This window comes from Oncorhynchus mykiss, chromosome 4 (assembly GCF_057628025.1).
Source record: "Oncorhynchus mykiss isolate SJ-2025 chromosome 4, ASM5762802v1, whole genome shotgun sequence".
Taxonomy (NCBI): domain Eukaryota; kingdom Metazoa; phylum Chordata; class Actinopteri; order Salmoniformes; family Salmonidae; genus Oncorhynchus; species Oncorhynchus mykiss.
The window spans coordinates 78,356,942-78,378,039 of record NC_143025.1 but is presented as its reverse complement, the minus strand read 5'-3'; the positions used below and the strand labels follow the sequence as shown (position 1 = coordinate 78,378,039).

Sequence of the window (21,098 nt, the reverse complement as noted above, 5' to 3'; positions counted from 1 at the left end):
TTCTCAGTAGACTTTCCAGAATGACCCAGTATTCTAACGTCAAGGTTATGTGAAGATTTCATAACTTACACAGAAGCTTGACATTGAGGAAACACACACACACACACTTTCCTCCTCCAAAGAACACAAACACTTTCCATTTAGAAATACCAACGATGATTTATTAATTCATCTTAATATTTCACAATTCAAGAATGTAACTGAAATAGAAATGCAATCCATGAAAACAATTTAAATAAATTACATGTATAGTATTGATATTTCACAACCGACATGAATAGCTATGAAAGTGATGGCGTTTGGTATTCAAAGGAAATGTACATCATCTTTACAGTAGCACGGGAATCCTATTTGTGCTGCATGAGGCTTCCGGGTGGATATGCCTTTGCGTTTGTCCCGCCCCCTTCCCAACACTAGTGTGTACAGGTATTTGTTCCAGCCCAAGGCAGAACTAACACACCTGATTTAACTCATCTCCTATAGTCCTAAATCTAGAATCACAATTAGGCAAGTTTAATAAAATGTGTTAGTAGTGTTGGAATAAAATAAGTGGGGGAAAAAGCCTTCACACACTGCAACTCTCCAAAAGGACATTTGGCTATTAAGCATGATCCTCAGAGAAATACTGTTTAAGAGGAATGGGCCGTTTTAAAATTGAAGTCAAACTCGCATTTCACTGCACTGATACTGTCAATGCTGGGCTTGCTACCCACCTGCGGGTGTCTTGTGCTCAGCGGGAACGTCTCTGAACGTGGCATTCCTCGCGGTGAACCTGAGGCGGGATCTCCTCCACACGCGCCCCCCTGCGCCTCCTTCCCGCTCTGTTTAAACGCGGGGAATGTGAACCTCCGAAACAGTTTGTTGCCCAATACCGTGAACGTCGTTGAGGAACTGGTGACAGGTGGTGTAAAATCTGGAATTTCGGTGTTGGCCGTCGGTGAAACGTTTCTCCACATAGTTTTGGTTTTGTGTAAAGGCATTTTCGAACGGTCAGGAGGTGCAGGACTGAGGATGCTTGTGGGCAAACTGCACCTTTTCTGGTAGTAGCTGTCGTCAAATCTCCTCACACCAAAGGCAGGTCCTGTTTTCAGTTTGACATCATCCCATTCGTCTTTGCCTTTGTTGCCTGTGATAGGAGTTAGTAGGACACCAAGACGAGAGGACGAAGAGGTTATTGGCGCAGATATTGACACGCAGCTTTTGGTGGTTTTGAGGTTGTTTTTGGCCGGCCGGGGCGAATATAGAACTGACATGTGATTTAGATGCTCAGATCCTCTGGTAAGAGGAGGCAGGTGATTATCGGAGCTGGTGAACTTTTCCCCAAGTTTGGTGATGACACAGATTGTTTTCGGGTTTGGGCAGGTCTGGAGGTTGTTAGATCGAGGAGGGGGTTTGGGGGTGAGAACACCCGAGAAAACCAGCTCCTGTGGGAATGTGGGGATGTCAATCTCTCTCTCAAATTCCTCAATGGAATCCATTGACTGTAATCGACTCTTTAAGATCAAAGAATTTCTTCTGCGACCCGAACGCCTCAGGAGCCATGTCCCGTCCACTGCTGCCAAGCTGTTGCTTTGAGGACAGACCTGGAGAACGTCTGGTGTCTTAATGGGATCCAATAACTTTCTCTCCAACTTCTCCTCATTTACGTTACAATCCGAGCTGACGTGGGAATGACCATCTTTCTGACCTCCAACGTCATTTTCACGGGTTTTCTTTGAGTTACTGGTAAGCGCATAAAAACAGTCTGTGTGGCCGAGAAACTTTGCTACCTCCACTGCCGAGTTACCAACGTTATTCTGTCGGTCTATTTGAAGCCCCAGTCTCTTGAAGGCTCTCACCAAGAACGCAACGACCGGTGAGTGACCAGCCACTGCCGCGTACATCAGCGCAGTGTTCCCCCACGCGTCAACCATCTCTGGATCTGCGTTGTTTCTAACCAAAATCTTCACCGCGTCAAGGTAACCTTTTTCACATGCGTAACTGAGCGCAGTGCGGCCGCTCTCGTCTTGACAATTGACGCTGGCGCCCCTATGGAGAAGCATCTCTATGAATTTGGACCTGGTCTGACATTCGGGTAGCAGAACAGATGAGATGAGAGGGGTCTGCGCGCCCTCGGTTTTGGAGTCGATGATTTTCCCATCCAGTGCGTCGAGAATGAACCTCGCCAGGTGGACCTTATCGTTCGACATGGCCTCGAGGAGGATTCTGGTGCCTGTTTGGCTGCTGGACTTTTCCGGAAGTTTCAACATGATGACTTAATTGATAGAATAACGGTTTTATGTATGTTAGACACGAAGCAGTATCTGTCCAGGAGCAGGTTTGGTGAAACCTCTCTCCCAACGTGATGCACACCGCAAAAAAACATACCGCCCCTCAAAGCTGTTTTATAGTCACGAAAAGCCATGGAGTTGCCAGGACAACGCTAACATCATTATCATACTTTTTCAGCTTTCTAATGGAATCACTAATAGCCTAATTGTGATAAGGTGCTTCAGAGGCTGCACCGCCTGTTTGTGTGTAGGGGTCTGGGGGACTGTGAATTAATTGAGCTCTTATTGAATGTGATTATTGCAACAAACAGAACAGTAGCCTACAGCTCATGCCTGCCAGGGTTCATTGCAGTCGAAATTCATTTTTTACTCTGTTCTGTATCATATTGTACAAAAAATGATAAAACTAACACTGTAAAAGTGTGACTTTTTTTCTTCTCAGTGTTACAGTTGAAGTCGGAAGTTTACATACACTTAGGTTGGAGTCATTAAAACTAATTTTTCAACCACTCCACACATTTCTTGCTAACAAACTATAGTTTTGGCAAGTCAGTTAGGACATCTACCTTGTGCATGACACATTTAATTGTTCCAACAATTGTTTACAGACATATTATTTCACTTATAATTCACTGTATCACAATTCCAGTGGGTCAGAAGTTTACATACACTAAGTTGACTGCGCCTTTACACAGCTTGGAACATTTCAGAAAATGATATCATGGCTTTAGAAGCTTCTGATAGGCTAATTGACATCATTTGAGTCATTTGGAGGTGTACCTGTGGATGTATTTCAAGGCCTACCTTCAAACACAGTGCCTCTTTGCTTGACATCATGGAAAAATCTAAAAATTGTAAACCTCCATAAGTCTGGTTCATCCTTGTGAGCAATTTCCAAACTCCTGAAGGTACCACGTTCATTTGTACAAACAATAGTACGCAAGTATAAACACCATGGGACCACGCACCCATCATACCGCTCAGGAAGGAGATGCGTTCTGTTTCCTAGAGATGAACGTACTTTGGTGCAAAAAGTGCAAATCAATCCCAGAACAACAGCAAAGGACCTTGTGAAGATGCTGGAGGAAACCGGTACAAAAGTATCTATATCCACATTAAAACTAGTCCTATATCAACATAACCTGAAAGGCCGCTCAGTAAGGAAGAAGCCACTGCTCCAAAACCGCCATAAAAAAGCCAGACTACGGTTTGCAACTGCACATGGGGACAAAGATCGTACTTTTTGGAGAAATGTCCTCTGGTCTGATGAAACAAAAATAGAACTGTTTGGCCATAATGACCATTGTTATGTTTTGAGGAAAAAGGGGGATGCTTGCAAGTCAAAGAACACCATCCCAACCGTGAAGCACGGGGGTGGCAGCATCATGTTGTGGGGGGGCTTTGCTGCAGGAGGGACTGGTGCACTTCACAAAATAGATGGCATCATGAGGTAGGAAAATTATGTGGATATATTGAAGCAACATCTCAAGACATCAGTCAGGAAGTTAAAGCTTGGTCGCAAATGGGTCTTTCATATGGACAATGACCCCAAGCATACTTCCAAAGTTGTGGCAAAATGGCTTAAGGACAACAAAGTCAAGGTATTGGAGAGGCCATCACAAAGCCCTGACCTCAATCCTATAGAACATTTGTGGGCAGAACTGAAAAAGTGTTTGCGAGCAAGGAGGCCTACAAACCTGACTCAGTTACACCATCTCTGTCAGGAGGAATGAGACAAAATCCACCCAACTTATTGTGGGAAGCTTGTGGAAGGCTACCCGAAATGTTTGACCCAAGTTAAACAATTTAAAAGCAATGCTACCAAGTACTAATTGAGTGTATGTAAACTTCTGACCCAATGGGAATGTGATGAAAGAAATAAAAGCTGAAATAAATCATTCTCTCTACTATTATTCTGACATTTCACATTCTTAAAATAAAGTGGTGATCCTAACTGACCTAAGACAGGGAATTTTTACTAGGATTAAACGTCAGGAATTGTGAAAAACAGATTTTAAATGTATTTGGCTAAGGTGTATGAAAACTTCTGACTTCAACTGTATTTCCTCAAAGTTGCTGGTTGAAAAAACAATCTACAAAGGACCTTCTAACAAGCAGGTTTGCATGTGCGGGAGTTTCAGCTTTCCATGGTGACATCACACTGCAGTAAATAGGTTAACAGACCAATAACAAAGTGAGTTCCAAACCTCTTTTCCAATAACAACTAGTTTTCAGTTTTCCTCTCTCCACTCGGACCAATCACAGACAGTCCAACAACATTTTAGCTTGAGAAATAGTTTTTCTTGTTGCTAAAAGCTATTTTTGATAATTTTAATGGAAATCTGTTATTAACAGTAAGTTATTTAATTGTTACCCAGAAATGATTTGCTATTGATATACAGTACCAGTCAAAAGTTTGGACACACCTACTCGAGTTCACAGAGAAAAACGTAATGAAATGAGATTTAAATAATTGAACCGACATCGGCCAATTAGTTGTTTAAAAATTATTAATTGAAGTGTCAGTTAATCACAGCACTAAGGATTTCACAATGATAACTACAGTACCAGTCACATGTTTGGACATTCCCGTGGTTTTCTTCATTTTTCAAAACTATTTTCTACATTGTAGAATGATAGTGAAGACATCAACACTATGAAATAACACATATGGAATCATGTAGTAACCAAAAAAGTGTTTAACAAATCAAAATTGATTTTGTATTTGAGATTCTTCAAAGTAACCACCCTTTGCCTTGTTGACAGCTTTGCACACTCTTGGCATTCTCTCAACCATCTTCACCTGGAATGCTTTTCCAACAGTCTTGAAGGAGTTCCCACATATGTTGAGCACTTGTTGGCTGCCTGGAGGTGTGTTGCGTCATTGTCCTGATAGTCCCACTAAGCACAAACCAGATAGGATGGCGTATAGCTATAGAATTCCGTGGTAGCCATGCTGGTTAAGTGTGCCTTGAATTCGAAGTAAATCACTGACAGTGTCACCAGCAAAGCACCCCCACACCATCACAACTCCTCCTCCCTGCTTCACGGTAGGAACTACATATGCAAAGATAATCCGTTCACCTACTCTGCATCTCACAAAGACACAGAGATCGGAACCAAAATTCTCCAATTTGAACTCATCTGACCAAAGGACAGATTTCCAACTCGTCTAATGTACTCATTTTTCTTGGCCCCAGCAAGTCTCTTATTATTATTAGTCTCCTTTAGTAGTGGTTTCTTTGCAGCAATTTGACCATGAAGGCCTGATTCACGCAGTCGCCACTGAACAGTTGATGTTGAGATGTGTCTGTTACTTAAACTCTGTGAGCATTTATTTGGGCTGCAATCTGAGGTGCAGTTAACTCTAATTAACTTATTCTCTGCAGGTGAGGTAACGCTGGGTCTTCCATTCCTGTGGCGGTCCTCATGAGAGCCAGTTTCATCATAGCGCTTGATGGTTTTTGAGACTGCACTTGAAGAAACATTCAAAGTTCTTGACATTTTCTGGATTGACTGACCTTCATGTCTTAAAATAATGATGTACTGTTGTTTCTCTTTGCTTATTTGAGCTGTTCTTGCCATAATATGGACTTGGTCTTTCACCAAATAGGGCTATCTTCTCTATACCCCCTACCTTGACATAACACAACTGATTGGCTCAAACTCATTAAGGAGAGAAATTCCACAAATTAACTTTTAACAAGGCACATCTGTTAATTGAAATGTATTCCAGGAATACAAGCTGGTTGAGAGAATGCCAAGAGTGTGCAAAGCAGTCATCAAGGCAAAGGGTGGTTACTTTGAAGAATCTCAAATATAAAATGTTAATTTCTTTAACACTTTTTTGGTTACTACATGATTCCATACTGTATGTGTTGTCATAGTTTTGATGTCTTCACTATTATTCTACAATGACACAACATTATTCAGATGTACTGTAAATAAACAACCAACAGACTGCACCTTTAAGGTATCCCCATAGGCTAGCAAATAAAGTACAGGTTCCATTTTACTACTGTATAGTTTATTGGTACACATACTAGAAAACAGTATTAAGGGAGCAGGGCAATAACAGTATTTTCATTGCTAGAAGCTCGACAGTACAATATAAATACAAAAACACTAACATGATTATACGTACGTTGACAAGCTAAAAAGAGGATATACAAATCGAAAAGGAAATCAAAAGCAAAGTTATTCTGCAAACAATCTGCTTTGTCAACAAACTAGAGAGCAAAAGTTACATAGTCACACATAACAGAAACATTCAACTAGTGCAAAAGCTCTAACAAACACAATATTGTCTTAAACTACACACTATATTTCATATATATATATATATATATATTATTTGTATATTTATTTATATACCTTTATATAAATAACCCCTTATTTTGGGATTTATCATTTGTAAAATAATGTAAATGTCCTAGCAGACATTGAGAAGCCCATTTGAAAGCAATGGAATACAATTTAAAAGCACTTTTAAAAAAAACTTGTAATTCTGCACAAGATATGTGGTGAGAGCATTCATTTGTTTATCGTGTGAGGTGCTAGAGAGAGAGAGAGTGCGAGAAAGAGGATTTGAAACAGAAAAGAAGAAAGAAACAGTAAGAAAGGAACCCAGTGGTTGATAATTGTATTTCCCAGCCATTGATTGACCAGGGTCACCAGTGAACACATTTAGGTTATTACCTACATACATTCCAATATATATAATATTCTCTGTAGACCATTTGGGTGAACAACAGCAGAATTCAACAGCAGAAACAAAGTTTAAAAGAAGCACTTGTTGTCACTCAGGGTATATGCATTGTCTGTTTTGGTCGATCTTTGTGAGTGCAATGCCATGCAGTACACACCTGACCACAGTTGTCTGTCTGTATGTACACACAAACTACAGTAGCCATGATTTCTTTATAAAAACAATCCCACAATGCATCTCTCTAACTAAAACGTTCACCTGTCCAACACCGTCATTTATGGAACGCCGTTTGGGTCTTTGCGTGTCAAAAAAGATACAAATCCAATGAGCTTGTTGACCAATCATGACCTAATTATGACTGCACGTCATATTATAATTTAACGCGTTCATACATTGATTACACTATCACTCGTATTTCATATGTCAAAATGGTTCATCGATACCCATGCTATGATGCTGGTAAACTTGTCTCGCGCACCTACAGTGATGGTCATAAAAAAAGCTACCTAGCTCATGGATGCAAACAATGTTCTTCCCCAAAAACATAGCAAAATTACATAATCTGTTTCAGTATCTATATAGCTAACTATATAGCTTGGTGTCATCTAAAATAACCCTAATTTATAAGACACTTCTTATTTGATTAATGGTGTTCGGACCCATCTATGTGAAGCTAGACACAATAAGGATTAGCCACAATAGTGGACTTTGCTGTTAGCCTTCAAAATAAAAGTATGTAATTGAAAGTGATGCAAATTAATACAAATAGTAGAATTATGCCATAATTGAATAGATCATGCTAAACGAGGTTGGAATGTTATATAAAATCAACAAAATACAATAATTTGACACCCAGAGAACAATAGCATCGTATCTCTTATTGTGGGACTCTGAAACAACTGTGAATTGAGCCACATTTATTGTCAACCCATGTGTATTGGGACACCATTCCAGAAGAAAAACAATACTGTGTGGATGTTTGAGTTTGATAACTCTGAGGAGGTCATTGGGAATTAATATCTTGGGTATTGAGAAAACTGATACTTCATTGAGCCCCAATCCGTAGGTAAAGCTATACACTGCAATATGAATGTCAATACACACAATGGGCTGAAAGGGGAGGTGATTTCACACAGTCACAGTCCCGAGCTACAATGCTAATATTTTCATAAACTCTTCACAGTAGTGTTCTGTGGGTGTTAGAGTAGACATATACCCCATTTCATTGCTTCATATTCCAACCTTGTTTATTAACATTATCTAGTCTAAATATGGCATGATTCCACCCATTGTCACCTTCTGCATCACGTTCAAATAGGTACTTTTATTTTGAAGGCCAATCGCAAATTTAAAAAATATTGTGCCTAGTTTCACAACATATAACCCGGTACCGTCGAGCCTAATGAAGCTAGCTGGCTGCTTATACCGTTAGCTTTGGGCAACAGGGTTTAGTAGCTGCCTAACTATTTATTTTCATGAACTGAAGTTCAATTTCAATAGGCGAACAACAAGAGGCTACCTAGCTAATACTCACAGGGATTCCGAAATAATTTCTAAGAATAAAGAAAATAACTGCAGTTTCTACTGGTCATTGTTTTCAGGCTGGTTGTATTGGTGCTAGCTAGGTACCAAGCTAAAGCTAGCTAACTACCACAGAAGTTGCGGTCCAACACAACATTCTATAATTAAACGGTGTTATTTGACGTGTATATTTTTTGATACGCAAAGACCCAAACGGCGTTCCATAGTCATACCCTATGAAAGTGTCGCGGCAAGTAGCATTGTAGTTTTACAACTTTTTAAAGTTGTTGGAATGGTTTTCAATGGGCAAATACGTAGTGCAATGGTTTTCAATGGGCAAATACGTAGCGCAATGGTTTTCAATGGGCAAATACATAGCGCAATGGTTTTCAATGGGTAAATGCGTAGCGCAATGGTCTTCAATGGGCAAATACGTAGGGCATTTGTCTTCAGTGCGAAAACTTCATAAGAGGGATCTGGCAGAAGTAAATTCATCCAAAAACAAAACTACATTTTGATATATATCTTAAATGAGTGCGTTTTCCTGAATTTCATGACATAATCGTAAAGCCCATTCAAATGATTTATAGGGGACTGACCCCGGAAGTATGACGTAATTCTGCGTCACTTTCATACAGTATTGCAGGTAGAAGTTAAACTACCCATAACCACAGATCTAAAATCAGATTACCCTACCCCCAAATCTAACCTTGATCATAAATGGGATGAAATTATATCTGACCCCAGACCAGAGGTTAGGGGCAACTTCATTCTAATTCCAATGCATCATAGCTGAGACCGAGAGCTATCAACCCCTGGTAAATCTATCCCTGCTATCTCTAAAATCCAGAAACAACAACAAACTAGTTCTCAAGGGTCTACAGATGTAGGATCTTAATTTGATCACCCTGTTGCAGGAGACATTTCGTGCAATGCAGGAAATGTAAAACTTGTAGTGTATTTGAAAAAGCTACTGAAGTTTGTAATTTCCACTTTGAAATTTCAGACTTGATTTTCCCTTATGAAAAAAATGGTCAATCCCTACAAAAATGACCATTAATTACAATCCACATTTTCTGTTGCAACAGGATTATTTAACTGCTGTAGCAAACTGGCTCACATTAAGATTCTACATCTGTATGAAAACTCATTGTACTGTATGTATTGTTGAAAATTGATTTGCATTAGAGTTTATGAACAAGATACAGTGCCTTGCGAAAGTATTCGGCCCCCTTGAACTTTGCGACCTTTTGCCACATTTCAGGCTTCAAACATAAAGATATAAAACTGTATTTTTTTGTGAAGAATCAACAACAAGTGGGACACAATCATGAAGTGGAACAACATTTATTGGATATTTCAAACTTTCTTAACAAATCAAAAACTGAAAAATTGGGCGTGCAAAATTATTCAGCCCCCTTAAGTTAATACTTTGTAGCGCCACCTTTTGCTGCGATTACAGCTGTAAGTCGCTTGGGGTATGTCTCTATCAGTTTTGCACATCGAGAGACTGAAATTTTTTCCCATTCCTCCCTGCAAAACAGCTCGAGCTCAGTGAGGTTGGATGGAGAGCATTTGTGAACAGCAGTTTTCAGTTCTTTCCACAGATTCTCGATTGGATTCAGGTCTGGACTTTGACTTGGCCATTCTAACACCTGGATATGTTTATTTTTGAACCATTCCATTGTAGATTTTGCTTTATGTTTTGGATCATTGTCTTGTTGGAAGACAAATCTCCGTCCCAGTCTCAGGTCTTTTGCAGACTCCATCAGGTTTTCTTCCAGAATGGTCCCGTATTTGGCTCCATCCATCTTCCCATCAATTTTAACCATCTTCCCTGTCCCTGCTGAAGAAAAGCAGGCCCAAACCATGATGCTGCCACCACCATGTTTGACAGTGGGGATGGTGTGTTCAGCTGTGTTGCTTTTACGCCAAACATAATGTTTTGCATTGTTGCCAAAAAGTTCAATTTTGGTTTCATCTGACCAGAGCACCTTCTTCCACATGTTTGGTGTGTCTCCCAGGTGGCTTGTGGCAAACTTTAAACAACACTTTTTATGGATATCTTTAAGAAATGGCTTTCTTCTTGCCACTCTTCCATAAAGGACAGATTTGTGCAATATACGACTGATTGTTGTCCTATGGACAGAGTCTCCCACCTCAGCTGTAGATCTCTGCAGTTCATCCAGAGTGATCATGGGCCTCTTGGCTGCATCTCTGATCAGTCTTCTTCTTGTATGAGCTGAAAGTTTAGAGGGACGGCCAGGTCTTGGTAGATTTGCAGTGGTCTGATACTCCTTCCATTTCAATATTATCGCTTGCACAGTGCTCCTTGGGATGTTTAAAGCTTGAGAAATCTTTTTGTATCCAAATCCGCCTTTAAACTTCTTCACAACAGTATCTCGGACCTGCCTGGTGTGTTCCTTGTTCTTCATGATGCTCTCTGCGCTTTTAACGGACCTCTGAGACTATCACAGTGCAGGTGCATTTATACGGAGACTTGATTACACACAGGTGGATTGTATTTATCATCATTAGTCATTTAGGTCAACATTGGATCATTCAGAGATCCTCACTGAACTTCTGGAGAGAGTTTGCCGCACTGAAAGTAAAGGGGCTGAATAATTTTGCACGCCCAATTTTTCAGTTTTTGATTTGTTAAAAAAGTTTGAAATATCCAATAAATGTCGTTCCACTTCATGATTGTGTCCCACTTGTTGTTGATTCTTCACAAAAAAATACAGTTTTATATCTTTATGTTTGAAGCCTGAAATGTGGCAAAAGGTCGCAAAGTTCAAGGGGGCCAAATACTTTCGCAAGGCACTGTATATACAGTACCAGTCAACAGTTTTTACACACCTACTCATTCAAGGGTTTTTCTTTATTTTTTACTATTTTCTACATTGTAGAATTATAGTGAAGACATCAAAACTATGAAACAACACATATGGAATCATGTAGTAACCAAAAAAGTGTTAGACAAATCAAAATATATTTGAGATTCTTCAAATTGCCACCCTCTGCCTTGACAGCTCTACACACTCTTGGCATTCTCTCAACCAGCTTCACCTGGAATGCTTTTCCAACAGTCTTGAAGGAGTTCCCACATATGCTGAGCACTTGTTGGCTGCTTTTCCTTCACTCTGCGGTCCAACTCATCCCAAACCATCTCAATCAGGTTGAGGTCAGGTGATTGTGGAAAATAAAGAATAACTCTGGAATGAGTAGCTGTGTCCAAACTTTTGACATGTAGTGTATATACAGTGCATTTGGAAAGTAGTCAGACCCCTTGACTTTTCCACATTTAATTTTTTTGCAAATGTATTAAAAATAAAAAGTATTCAGACCATTTACTCAGTACTTTGTTGAATCACCTTCGGCAGCGATTACAGCCTCGAGGCTTCTTGGGTAAGACGCTACAAGCTTGGCACACCTGTATTTGGGTAATTTCTCCCATTCTTCTCTACAGCTATTTTCAGGTCTCTCCAGAGATGTTCGATCGGGTTCAAGTCCGGGCTCTGGCTGGGCCACAAGTACATTCAGAGACTTCCTGCGTTGTCTTGGATGTGTGCTTAGGGGTTTTGTCCTGTTGGAAGGTGAACCTTTACCCCAGCCTGAGGTCCTGTGTTCTCTGTAGCATGTTTTCATCAAGAATCTCTCTGTACTTTGCTCCGTTCATCTTTCCCTCAATCCTGACTAGTCTCCCAGTCCCTGCCACTGAAAAACATCCCCACATCATGATGCTGCCACCACCATGCTTCACAGTAGGGATGGTGCCAGGTTTTCTACAGTGCTGACGCTTGGCATTCAGGCCAAATAGTTCAATCTTGGTTTCATCAGACAAGAGAATCTTGCTTCTCATGGTCTTGAGAGTCCATTAGGTGCTTTTTTGGCAAACTCCAAGTGGGCTGTTATGTGCCTTTTACTGAGGAGTGGCTTCCGCCTGGCATCTCTACCATAAAGGCCTGATTGGTGGAGTGCTGCATACATGGTTGTCCTTCTGGAAGGTTCTCCCATCTCCACAAAGGAACTCTAGAGCTCTGTCAGAGTGACCATCGGGTTCTTGGTCACCTCCCTGACCAAGGCCCTTCTCCCCCAATTTCTCAGTTTGGCCGGGCAGCCAGCTCTAGGAAGAGTCTTGGTGGTTCCAAACTTCTTCTATTTAAGAATGATGGAGGCCACTGTGTTCTTGGGGACTTCAATGCTGCAGACATGTTTTGGTACCCTTCCCCAGATCTGTGCCTCGACACAATCCTGTCTTGGAGCTCTACGGACAATTCCTTGAACCTCATGGCTTGGTTTTCACTCTGACATGCCCTGTCAACTGTGGGACCTTATATAGACAGGTGTGTGCCTTTCCAAATCATGTCCAATCAATTTAATTTACCACAGGTGGTCTCCAATCAAGTTGTAGAAACATCTCAAGGATGATCAATGGAAACAAGATGGACCTGAGATCAATTTCCAGTGTCATAGCAAAGGGTCTGAATACTTAAATAAGGTTTTTTTGCTTTGTCATTTTTTATTTCATCCATTTTAGAATAAGGCTGTAACGTAACAAAATGTGGAAAAAGGGAAGGGGGCCTGAATACTTTCCAAATGCACTGTATATGTATATTAATATATATCTCCATGTCAAAATGAATGTTACATTTAAAAAAATTAATAAAAATGATTGTCCTCTTTATGCCATTTGACACATACAATACATTAAGTGGTTATTTCTGAATCTAACACGGTGTCATACAAGACAGGCCAGCGAAAGAACACTGGTCTACACATCCACACTCCCTATATACACTTCTGTCGGTGTGAAAGAATTAAAATCAGTCTCTGGTTTAGCCTTTTGTATATTTTTTTAGTTGAGAAAAATTCGTAGATATCCCTTGATAAAACAAAACTATGTGTGAAGGACAAGCTGCAGTGTTTAGGACTACCTGACGTTGGGCTTAGTTTTCTCCGAACAGCGCTCATCCAACGTTTTGTCCTTTTTCAGTTTACATTCATATCAAAACAGAGAAATCTATCACTTGGGTTATGATAGCCTACCACATTATGTCTACCACATTATGCCTACCACATATAAAGTGCTCAGGACATTACTTCAACTCTTGTGTAGCATACAGCATCATTTACATATTTTGTGCTGACATAAAATGTATAACTAATACATCCGTATTTTCCCCCTCCATATTCTGGTCCTGTTATTGATACCTGGTACCATTAAAAATACAAAATAAAACTATTACAAGAGTTTGAACAGAAAACATGATTTAAGCCGTCATGACAACCGAAAGAACAGACGTGATAAAGATTGTGTGTATGTGTATCAGTGTCTTTGTGTATGTGTACAGTGACTATTGATATCTGCAAACATTGCTTCCATTTAAAACAGATTAAAAAGATGGATGGAGGATTATAAAAAGCGGATCCGGGTGTAGTAGAGTGGTGGAGAAATGGAACGGTGAAGGTGGGATGTGTCTCTCAATGTTTTGGATGTCCCACCCACGTTCAAACAGCATTCGCTCATCTTACTGTCAATCACCGGTCTGCACCAATGGCTCCACAGCACAGGGGAGTTGGAGGGGGGACTGACTGTGTGTGGGTGTGGTTCATTGCTGAGGGAGATTTAGAGGGATAGAGGATATGAGTTATGACAATATTGCAGGGTGAGGAAATGAAACGGGGGATCTAGGGGGTGTGTGTAGTGGGGTGTGTGAGTGTTTCTGGGTCTCTGCGACAGTTGTTTGAGGGAGCATTCGGTGCCTGTGTGGGTGTTTGTGTGTGTCTTAGGTGTTGGTGGGGGTGTTCAGACCACTGTGGCTGGTCTGGGCAGAGTGTGTGTGTGTGTGTCTGTGTGTGTGTCTCAGTTGGTGGGAGTGGTTAAACCACTGTGGCTGGTCTGGGCAGTGTATATGTGTGTGTGTCTCAGTTGGTGGGAGTGGTTAAACCACTGTGGCTGGTCTGCGGTCCATCTCCTCCTCCAGCTTCACCATCTGCTGGATGTCTTTGGCCTAGAGGGAACCAACAACCACACTGTTACACAAACGGTACACACACCTCCCTACACAAGAATCCACACACACCTCCCTACGCAAGAATCCCCACACACCTCCCTACGCAAGAATCCACACACACCTCCCTACGCAAGAATGCACACACACCTCCCTACGCAAGAATCCACACACACCTCCCTACGCAAGAATCCACACACACCTCCCTACGCAAGAATCCACACACACCTCCCTACGCAAGAATCCACACACACCTCCTTACGCAAGAATCCACACACACCTCCTTACGCAAGAATCCACACACACCTCCCTACACAAGAATCCACACACACCTCCCTACGCAAGAATCCACACACACCTCCTTACGCAAGAATCCACACACACCTCCTTACGCAAGAATCCACACACACCTCCCTACGCAAGAATCCACACACACCTCCCTACGCAAGAATCCACACACACCTCCTTAAGCAAGAATCCACACACACCTCCTTACGCAAGAATCCACACACACCTCCCTACGCAAGAATCCACACACACCTCCTTAAGCAAGAATCCACACACACCTCCCTACGCAAGAATCCACACACACCTCCCTACGCAAGAATCCACACACACCTCCCTACGCAAGAATCCACACACACCTCCTTAAGCAAGAATCCACACACACCTCCCTACGCAAGAATCCACACACACCTCCTTACGCAAGAATCCACACACACCTCCTTACGCAAGAATCCACACACACCTCCCTACGCAAGAATCCACACACACCTCCCTACGCAAGAATCCACACACACCTCCTTAAGCAAGAATCCACACACACCTCCCTACGCAAGAATCCACACACACTTCCACCAGAGGCATAATTCTACTGCATCAGTACAGCCATTTATTGATTTAAACTACAGTAACAGTACAACTACCTAAACTATGCCAGCCCAAACTAACTCCTCCGTCCTGTCCCAGTGTTGCAGCATACTGTCACATCCAGGTGTCAGGAAGACTCTCAGTGAAACAGCAGTAGAGGGTCTCCTGGGCCCCTGTAATACTCCCATGACTCATCATAATGATCGATGACTCATGTAGACAGGACTGACTGCTGACACCCTGAGTGCTGTATATTAAAAGGTTTCCATGTTGTTTCATAACAAAGTCTTGGATGGAAGCGCCTACCTTGACACTGTTTACTGGCATGATGTGATTTCAAAAGCTGTGGTGCAAAAACAAGCAAATCAAAGGGATGAGAAAGAACATACATGTACTGGCTGTGAAAAATGATGACAAACAATACAGCTATGGTTTGTGTGGTAATCTGATCCTTGATCCGCGGTTAGCTACCTGCTCATTGAACTTGTCCAGTTTCTCTAGCTGTTCTTTCTGAGACTTCTCCAGCGTCTCCATCTCCTTCTGGTGCTTCATAGCCAACTAGCGATGGAGCAAGGGATAGAGGACAAAGATGGAGGGAGGAGAAATATGGAGGAGAAAGATGGAGGGAGGAGAATATGGAGGAGAAAGATGGAGGGAGGAGAATATGGAGGGAGGAGAATATGGAGGAGAAAGACAGAGAGAGGACAAAGATGGAGGGAGGAGAAAGAGTCATTTAAAGAGTCAGCTAAGCAAACCATTTCAAGGCTAAGGCGCTAATTGATTCACCTCAACAGCATCACAGCACTAGAATTAGTAGAAGATAGAACACAAACCCTTTTCCTTTCTTCCAGGAACTTTTTGGTGTTGCTGCTGTTCAACTCTCTAACTCTCCTGTGAAGAGAACGAGAAGGAAGAGAGTAAGGGGTGTTCATAGGGGACCTAAATACTGTAGTCTACACCGAGTACACCAAACATTAACAACACCTTTCTTGTAATTGAGGTACACCCCCCCCATTCTGCCCTCAGAACAGCCTCAATTTGTCGGGGCATGGACTCTACAAGGTGTCGAAAGCGTTCCACAGGGATGCTGGCCCATGTTGACACCAATGCTTCCCACAGTTGTGACAAGTTGGATGGATGTTCTTTGGGTGGTGGACCACTCTTAATTCACTGGGAACTATGTAACGTGAAAAACTCAGCAGCGTTGCGGTTCTTGAAACAAACCGGTGTGCCTGGCACTTAAATATTTTGTCTTGCCCATTCATCCTCTGAATAGCACACATACACAATCCATGTCTAAATTCTCTCAAGGCTTAAAAATCCTTCTGTAACCTGTCTCCTCCCCTTCATCTACACGAATTGAAGTGGATTTAACAAGTGACATCAATAAGGGATCATAGCTTTCTCCTGGACTCACCTGGTCAGTCTATGTCATGGAAAGTGTTCATAATATTTTGTATACACAGGGTATATACATCCTGACATAACCCATGTTCTCCATGCAGTCAAAGCCAGTTGGTGATTAGCGAGTGGGGCAGTGTGACCCACCTCTCCCTCTCAGCCTTGTTTTTGATGGTCTTGTCCTGGCTGATGGCCTTGCTGTTCTCCATGGAGGTCTTGGCCTGGTTGGCCCGCATCTCCTTGCTCTGCCTGAGGGGAGGGGACAAAAAACAGCCTGGTAAGAAACCTCATCAAGTCACACAGGACAAACCCACAGCTCACAGTAGCCAAGATGGTTAGACTGTATCTGTTGTCCTAGGGACCTCATTCAGAGACATCAGAACTATAGTACACATCATGTCCCAAGGAATAACTCTGGATTTTCAGTTTGAGTTGTATGGTCAGCTGTTTTGTCAGTTCCTCTTTAAGTTTGAGCTGTAGGGTCTACTCCATGGCTCTCCAACCCTACTCCATGGCTCTCCAACCCTACTCCATGGCTCTCCAACCCTCCTCCATGGCTCTCCAACCCTACTCCATGGCTCTCCAACCCTACTCCATGGCTCTCCAACCCTCCTCCATGGCTCTCCAACCCTCCTCCATGGCTCTCCAACCCTACTCCATGGCTCTCCAACCCTACTCCATGGCTCTCCAACCCTACTCCATGGCTCTCCAACCCTACTCCATGGCTCTCCAACCCTACTCCATGGCTCTCCAACCCTACTCCATGGCTCTCCAACCCTACTCCATGGCTCTCCAACCCTACTCCATGGCTCTCCAACCCTGCTTCTGGCTCTCCAACCCTACTCCATGGCTCTCCAACCCTGCTCCATGGCTCTCCAACCCTGCTCCATGGCTCTCCAACCCTACTCCATGGCTCTCCAACCCTACTCCATGGCTCTCCAACCCTACTCCATGGCTCTCCAACCCTACTCCATGGCTCTCCAACCCTCCTCCATGGCTCTCCAACCCTACTCCATGGCTCTCCAACCCTACTCCATGGCTCTCCAACCCTGCTCCATGGCTCTCCAACCCTACTCCATGGCTCTCCAACCCTGCTCCATGGCTCTCCAACCCTACTCCATGGCTCTCCAACCCTACTCCATGGCTCTCCAACCCTACTCCATGGCTCTCCAACCCTACTCCATGGCTCTCCAACCCTCCTCCATGGCTCTCCAACCCTCCTCCATGGCTCTCCAACCCTACTCCATGGCTCTCCAACCCTACTCCATGGCTCTCCAACCCTACTCCATGGCTCTCCAACCCTACTCCATGGCTCTCCAACCCTACTCCATGGCTCTCCAACCCTACTCCATGGCTCTCCAACCCTACTCCATGGCTCTCCAACCCTACTCCATGGCTCTCCAACCCTACTCCATGGCTCTCCAACCCTACTCCATGGCTCTCCAACCCTACTCCATGGCTCTCCAACCCTACTCCATGGCTCTCCAACCCTGCTTCTGGCTCTCCAACCCTCCTGTAGCTTTTCTGGAGAGCTACCCTCCTGTAGTTTTTCTGGAGAGCTACCCTCCTGTAGCTTTTCTGGAGAGCTACTCTCCTGTAGCTTTTCTGGAGCGCTACCCTCCAGCTTGGCCCAACCTAGGTGAAAACGTAAAGGAGGGTATCTCTCCAGGAACAGGGTTAGAGAGCCCTGACCTAATGTATGTGTGTGCATCTCTCTCTCACCGTTCGTGAATCAATTTGAGCGAAAGAGTCTGTTGTTCCTGGACTCCACTCAGTAGTTTCTTGAGCTGTTCACACTGCTGGACCACGTGGATGTCCTTCATATCCTGCTCTACACTGCTGTGGGAGTTGATCATCTCTGACCACTCCTTAGTGTGCTGGGCTGTAATGTCCTTCACCTGTAGGGCACAGGATACACAATATTACACTACACTAAACTGTATATCATCTCAGACCACTCATTAGTGTGCTGAGATTTGTTGTTCTTCACCTGAAGGGCACAGCATACACACGACACACTTAAACATCAAACACTATATCATCACTAACCACTCCTTAATGTGCTGAGCTGCTGTAATGTTATTCAACTGCAGGAGTCCCCGTTTCTACTCTTAGAATTCAGTTCGACAAAGGCAATCTATCTCCTTCTGATGACAGAGGGGCGGTGACTGTGAACTGAAGGTTACCTTAGCTTTGTGGTCAGTGTTCAGTTTCTCCACTTTACTCTCAGTCTCCTTCTTCAGCTCCAGACAGTTGTTTTCTCTGTGGGGCGACAGAAAGGTACTTCTTAGCTAGGTGGAGACAGGAACGAACATTCATTTCATACACCCAATGGCTGTGTCCAGATGCCAGGTATACGATAATACATGTTCATGTTGAATGTTTATTTCAACATGTCATAATTGATTGATTGACTAATTGCTTGAATGAATGATCTACATGTCCTGATATTTACCCTCGTTTCTTGATGGCCTTCTCCAGCAGTTTGTCCTGTGTCAGCTTCTCCTTGTCGTGCTGAGAAATCATCTTGTCCACCTGGGTGCAGTGGCACTTCTGCATGATGGTGCGGTCCTGAAACAGAACACAGCATATTACTGAGGATACCAAGTCACAACTGCTTTACAGTGAGATACTATTGCAGAGATAGAGACAGCTTAAGATAGCTTGGTCTAACCTTTCCTAAACAAGTCATTTACCATTACAGCCAGACCATATAGCTGAGAACTTACACTAACAAAACATTAGTGGAAATGGTTAAACCCCAGGCTAGTGGACACATCTGGCTGACTGTCATAACTGTTATGCAACAGGAAAAGAGAGCAGGAGGTTACTATGGTCAACCCTACAAGAGATCCTCTCTTTAGTATACAAACAGGTTGTTACGTCAGAAGGGATTTCATAAGGACATGGTGTTAGTGACTGAAGTCTAGCTACTGTGAGTGTGTGTGTCCATGTGCTTGCGTGTATGCATGTGTGTGTGTGTGGGGGTGGGGGGGTAATCTTAGCAAGTCTAATTTCTGTCTGTCCACTCTCTGGTGAGATCAAAGACAAACACCTTAGGTTACAGGATGCACTCAAGAGTGTGTGTGTGTGTGTTTGTGTGTGTGTGGGCGGGGCTCAGACAACACTGAATGATGAAAGGAGAGACCTCTATCCCTCTTTCTCGCGATCAGTGTGTGGACATCAGGATGAATGATCTGTACTGTGTCAGCTCTGGGACCTGTACGAGCAGTCCAAAACATCAACCTACCTTTGCGTGCTTCTTCTTTAAAAAGTTCAGCTCTTTCTGCTGCTTTTTAATCAGTTTAAGGTACGTCTGGCGAGAGGAAAGACAGATTACTGAAAACAGATTTAATTCACTAAGGACAGCAAGCTCAAAGACACTAGACAAAGCCTGTTTGAGGAATGTCAGTGCTGCACCAACCCTCTGTTTGTGCTACAGGAAACATCTGACTGATGTTAAATATTATTGATACTGATAAATAAACAAATTATATAAAAACATGATCATGTTTTATGATGTTGGTGAATACATTTACCAGATAAAAAAGCTATAATAGGGAATAGGGGAACTGTTAAGGTTCTGGTTAGGAGTAAACTAGATGGTAGGGGTCAGATATCAGGGGTTAGCAGTATCAGCAGGATATAGGTGGTAGGGGTCAGATATCAGGGGTCAGCAGGATATAGATGGTAGGGGTCAGATATCAGGGGTCAGCTGTATCAGCAGGATATAGATGGTAGGGGTCAGATATCAGGGATCAGCTGTATCAGCAGGATATAGGTGGTAGGGGTCAGATATCAGGGGTCAGCTGTATCAGCAGGATATAGGTGGTAGGGGTCAGATATCAGGGGTCAGCTGTATCAGCAGGATATAGGTGGTAGGGGTCAGATATCAGGGGTTAGCAGTATCAGCAGGATATAGGTGGTAGGGGTCAGATATCAGGGGTCAGCAGTATATAGATGGTAGGGGTCAGGTTTTAGGGGTCATTGGTATCAGCAGGATATAGGTGGTAGGGGTCAGATATTAGGGGTCAGTAGTATCAGCAGGATATAGGTGGTAGGGTTCAGATATTAGGGGTCAGTAGTATCAGCAGGATATAGGTGGTAGGGGTCAGATATCAGGGGTCAGCAGTATCAGCAGGATATAGGTGGTAGGGGTCAGATATTAGGGGTCAGTAGTATCAGCAGGATATAGGTGGTAGGGGTCAGATATTAGGGGTCAGTAGTATCAGCAGGATATAGGTGGTAGGGTTCAGATATCAGGGATCAGCTGTATCAGCAGGATAGGTGGTAGGGGTCAGATATCAGGGGTCA

General features: G+C 43.0%; 2 protein-coding genes across 4 annotated transcripts in view; both read right to left on the bottom strand.

Moving 5' to 3' along the window:
- Positions 1-540: 540 nt before the first annotated feature.
- On the bottom strand, positions 541-3,625 carry LOC149984146 (uncharacterized). The gene has a single exon (XM_090233089.1). It carries the CDS (start codon positions 2,247-2,249, stop codon positions 630-632), a length of 1,620 nt encoding a protein of 539 aa, XP_090089215.1. The 5' UTR covers positions 2,250-3,625; the 3' UTR covers positions 541-629.
- Positions 3,626-6,280: 2,655 nt separating this feature from the next.
- Positions 6,281-21,098, bottom strand: part of LOC110522448 (1-phosphatidylinositol 4,5-bisphosphate phosphodiesterase beta-4) — a 142,866-nt gene continuing 128,048 nt past the window's right edge. For 2 of the 3 annotated variants that reach the window (XM_036976061.2, XM_090233087.1), the window contains 9 exons: positions 20,035-20,100; positions 19,240-19,355; positions 18,971-19,046; positions 18,507-18,682; positions 16,932-17,033; positions 16,217-16,274; positions 15,855-15,941; positions 15,690-15,726; positions 6,281-14,513 (listed from right to left, as the gene is read on the bottom strand). In XM_036976061.2, coding sequence (XP_036831956.2) covers positions 14,428-14,513; positions 15,690-15,726; positions 15,855-15,941; positions 16,217-16,274; positions 16,932-17,033; positions 18,507-18,682; positions 18,971-19,046; positions 19,240-19,355; positions 20,035-20,100 — 804 coding nt within the window. In that variant the 3' untranslated portion in view covers positions 6,281-14,427. The remainder of the gene's footprint in view (positions 14,514-15,689; positions 15,727-15,854; positions 15,942-16,216; positions 16,275-16,931; positions 17,034-18,506; positions 18,683-18,970; positions 19,047-19,239; positions 19,356-20,034; positions 20,101-21,098) is intronic. The other variant, XM_036976062.2, reaches the window with a different exon arrangement.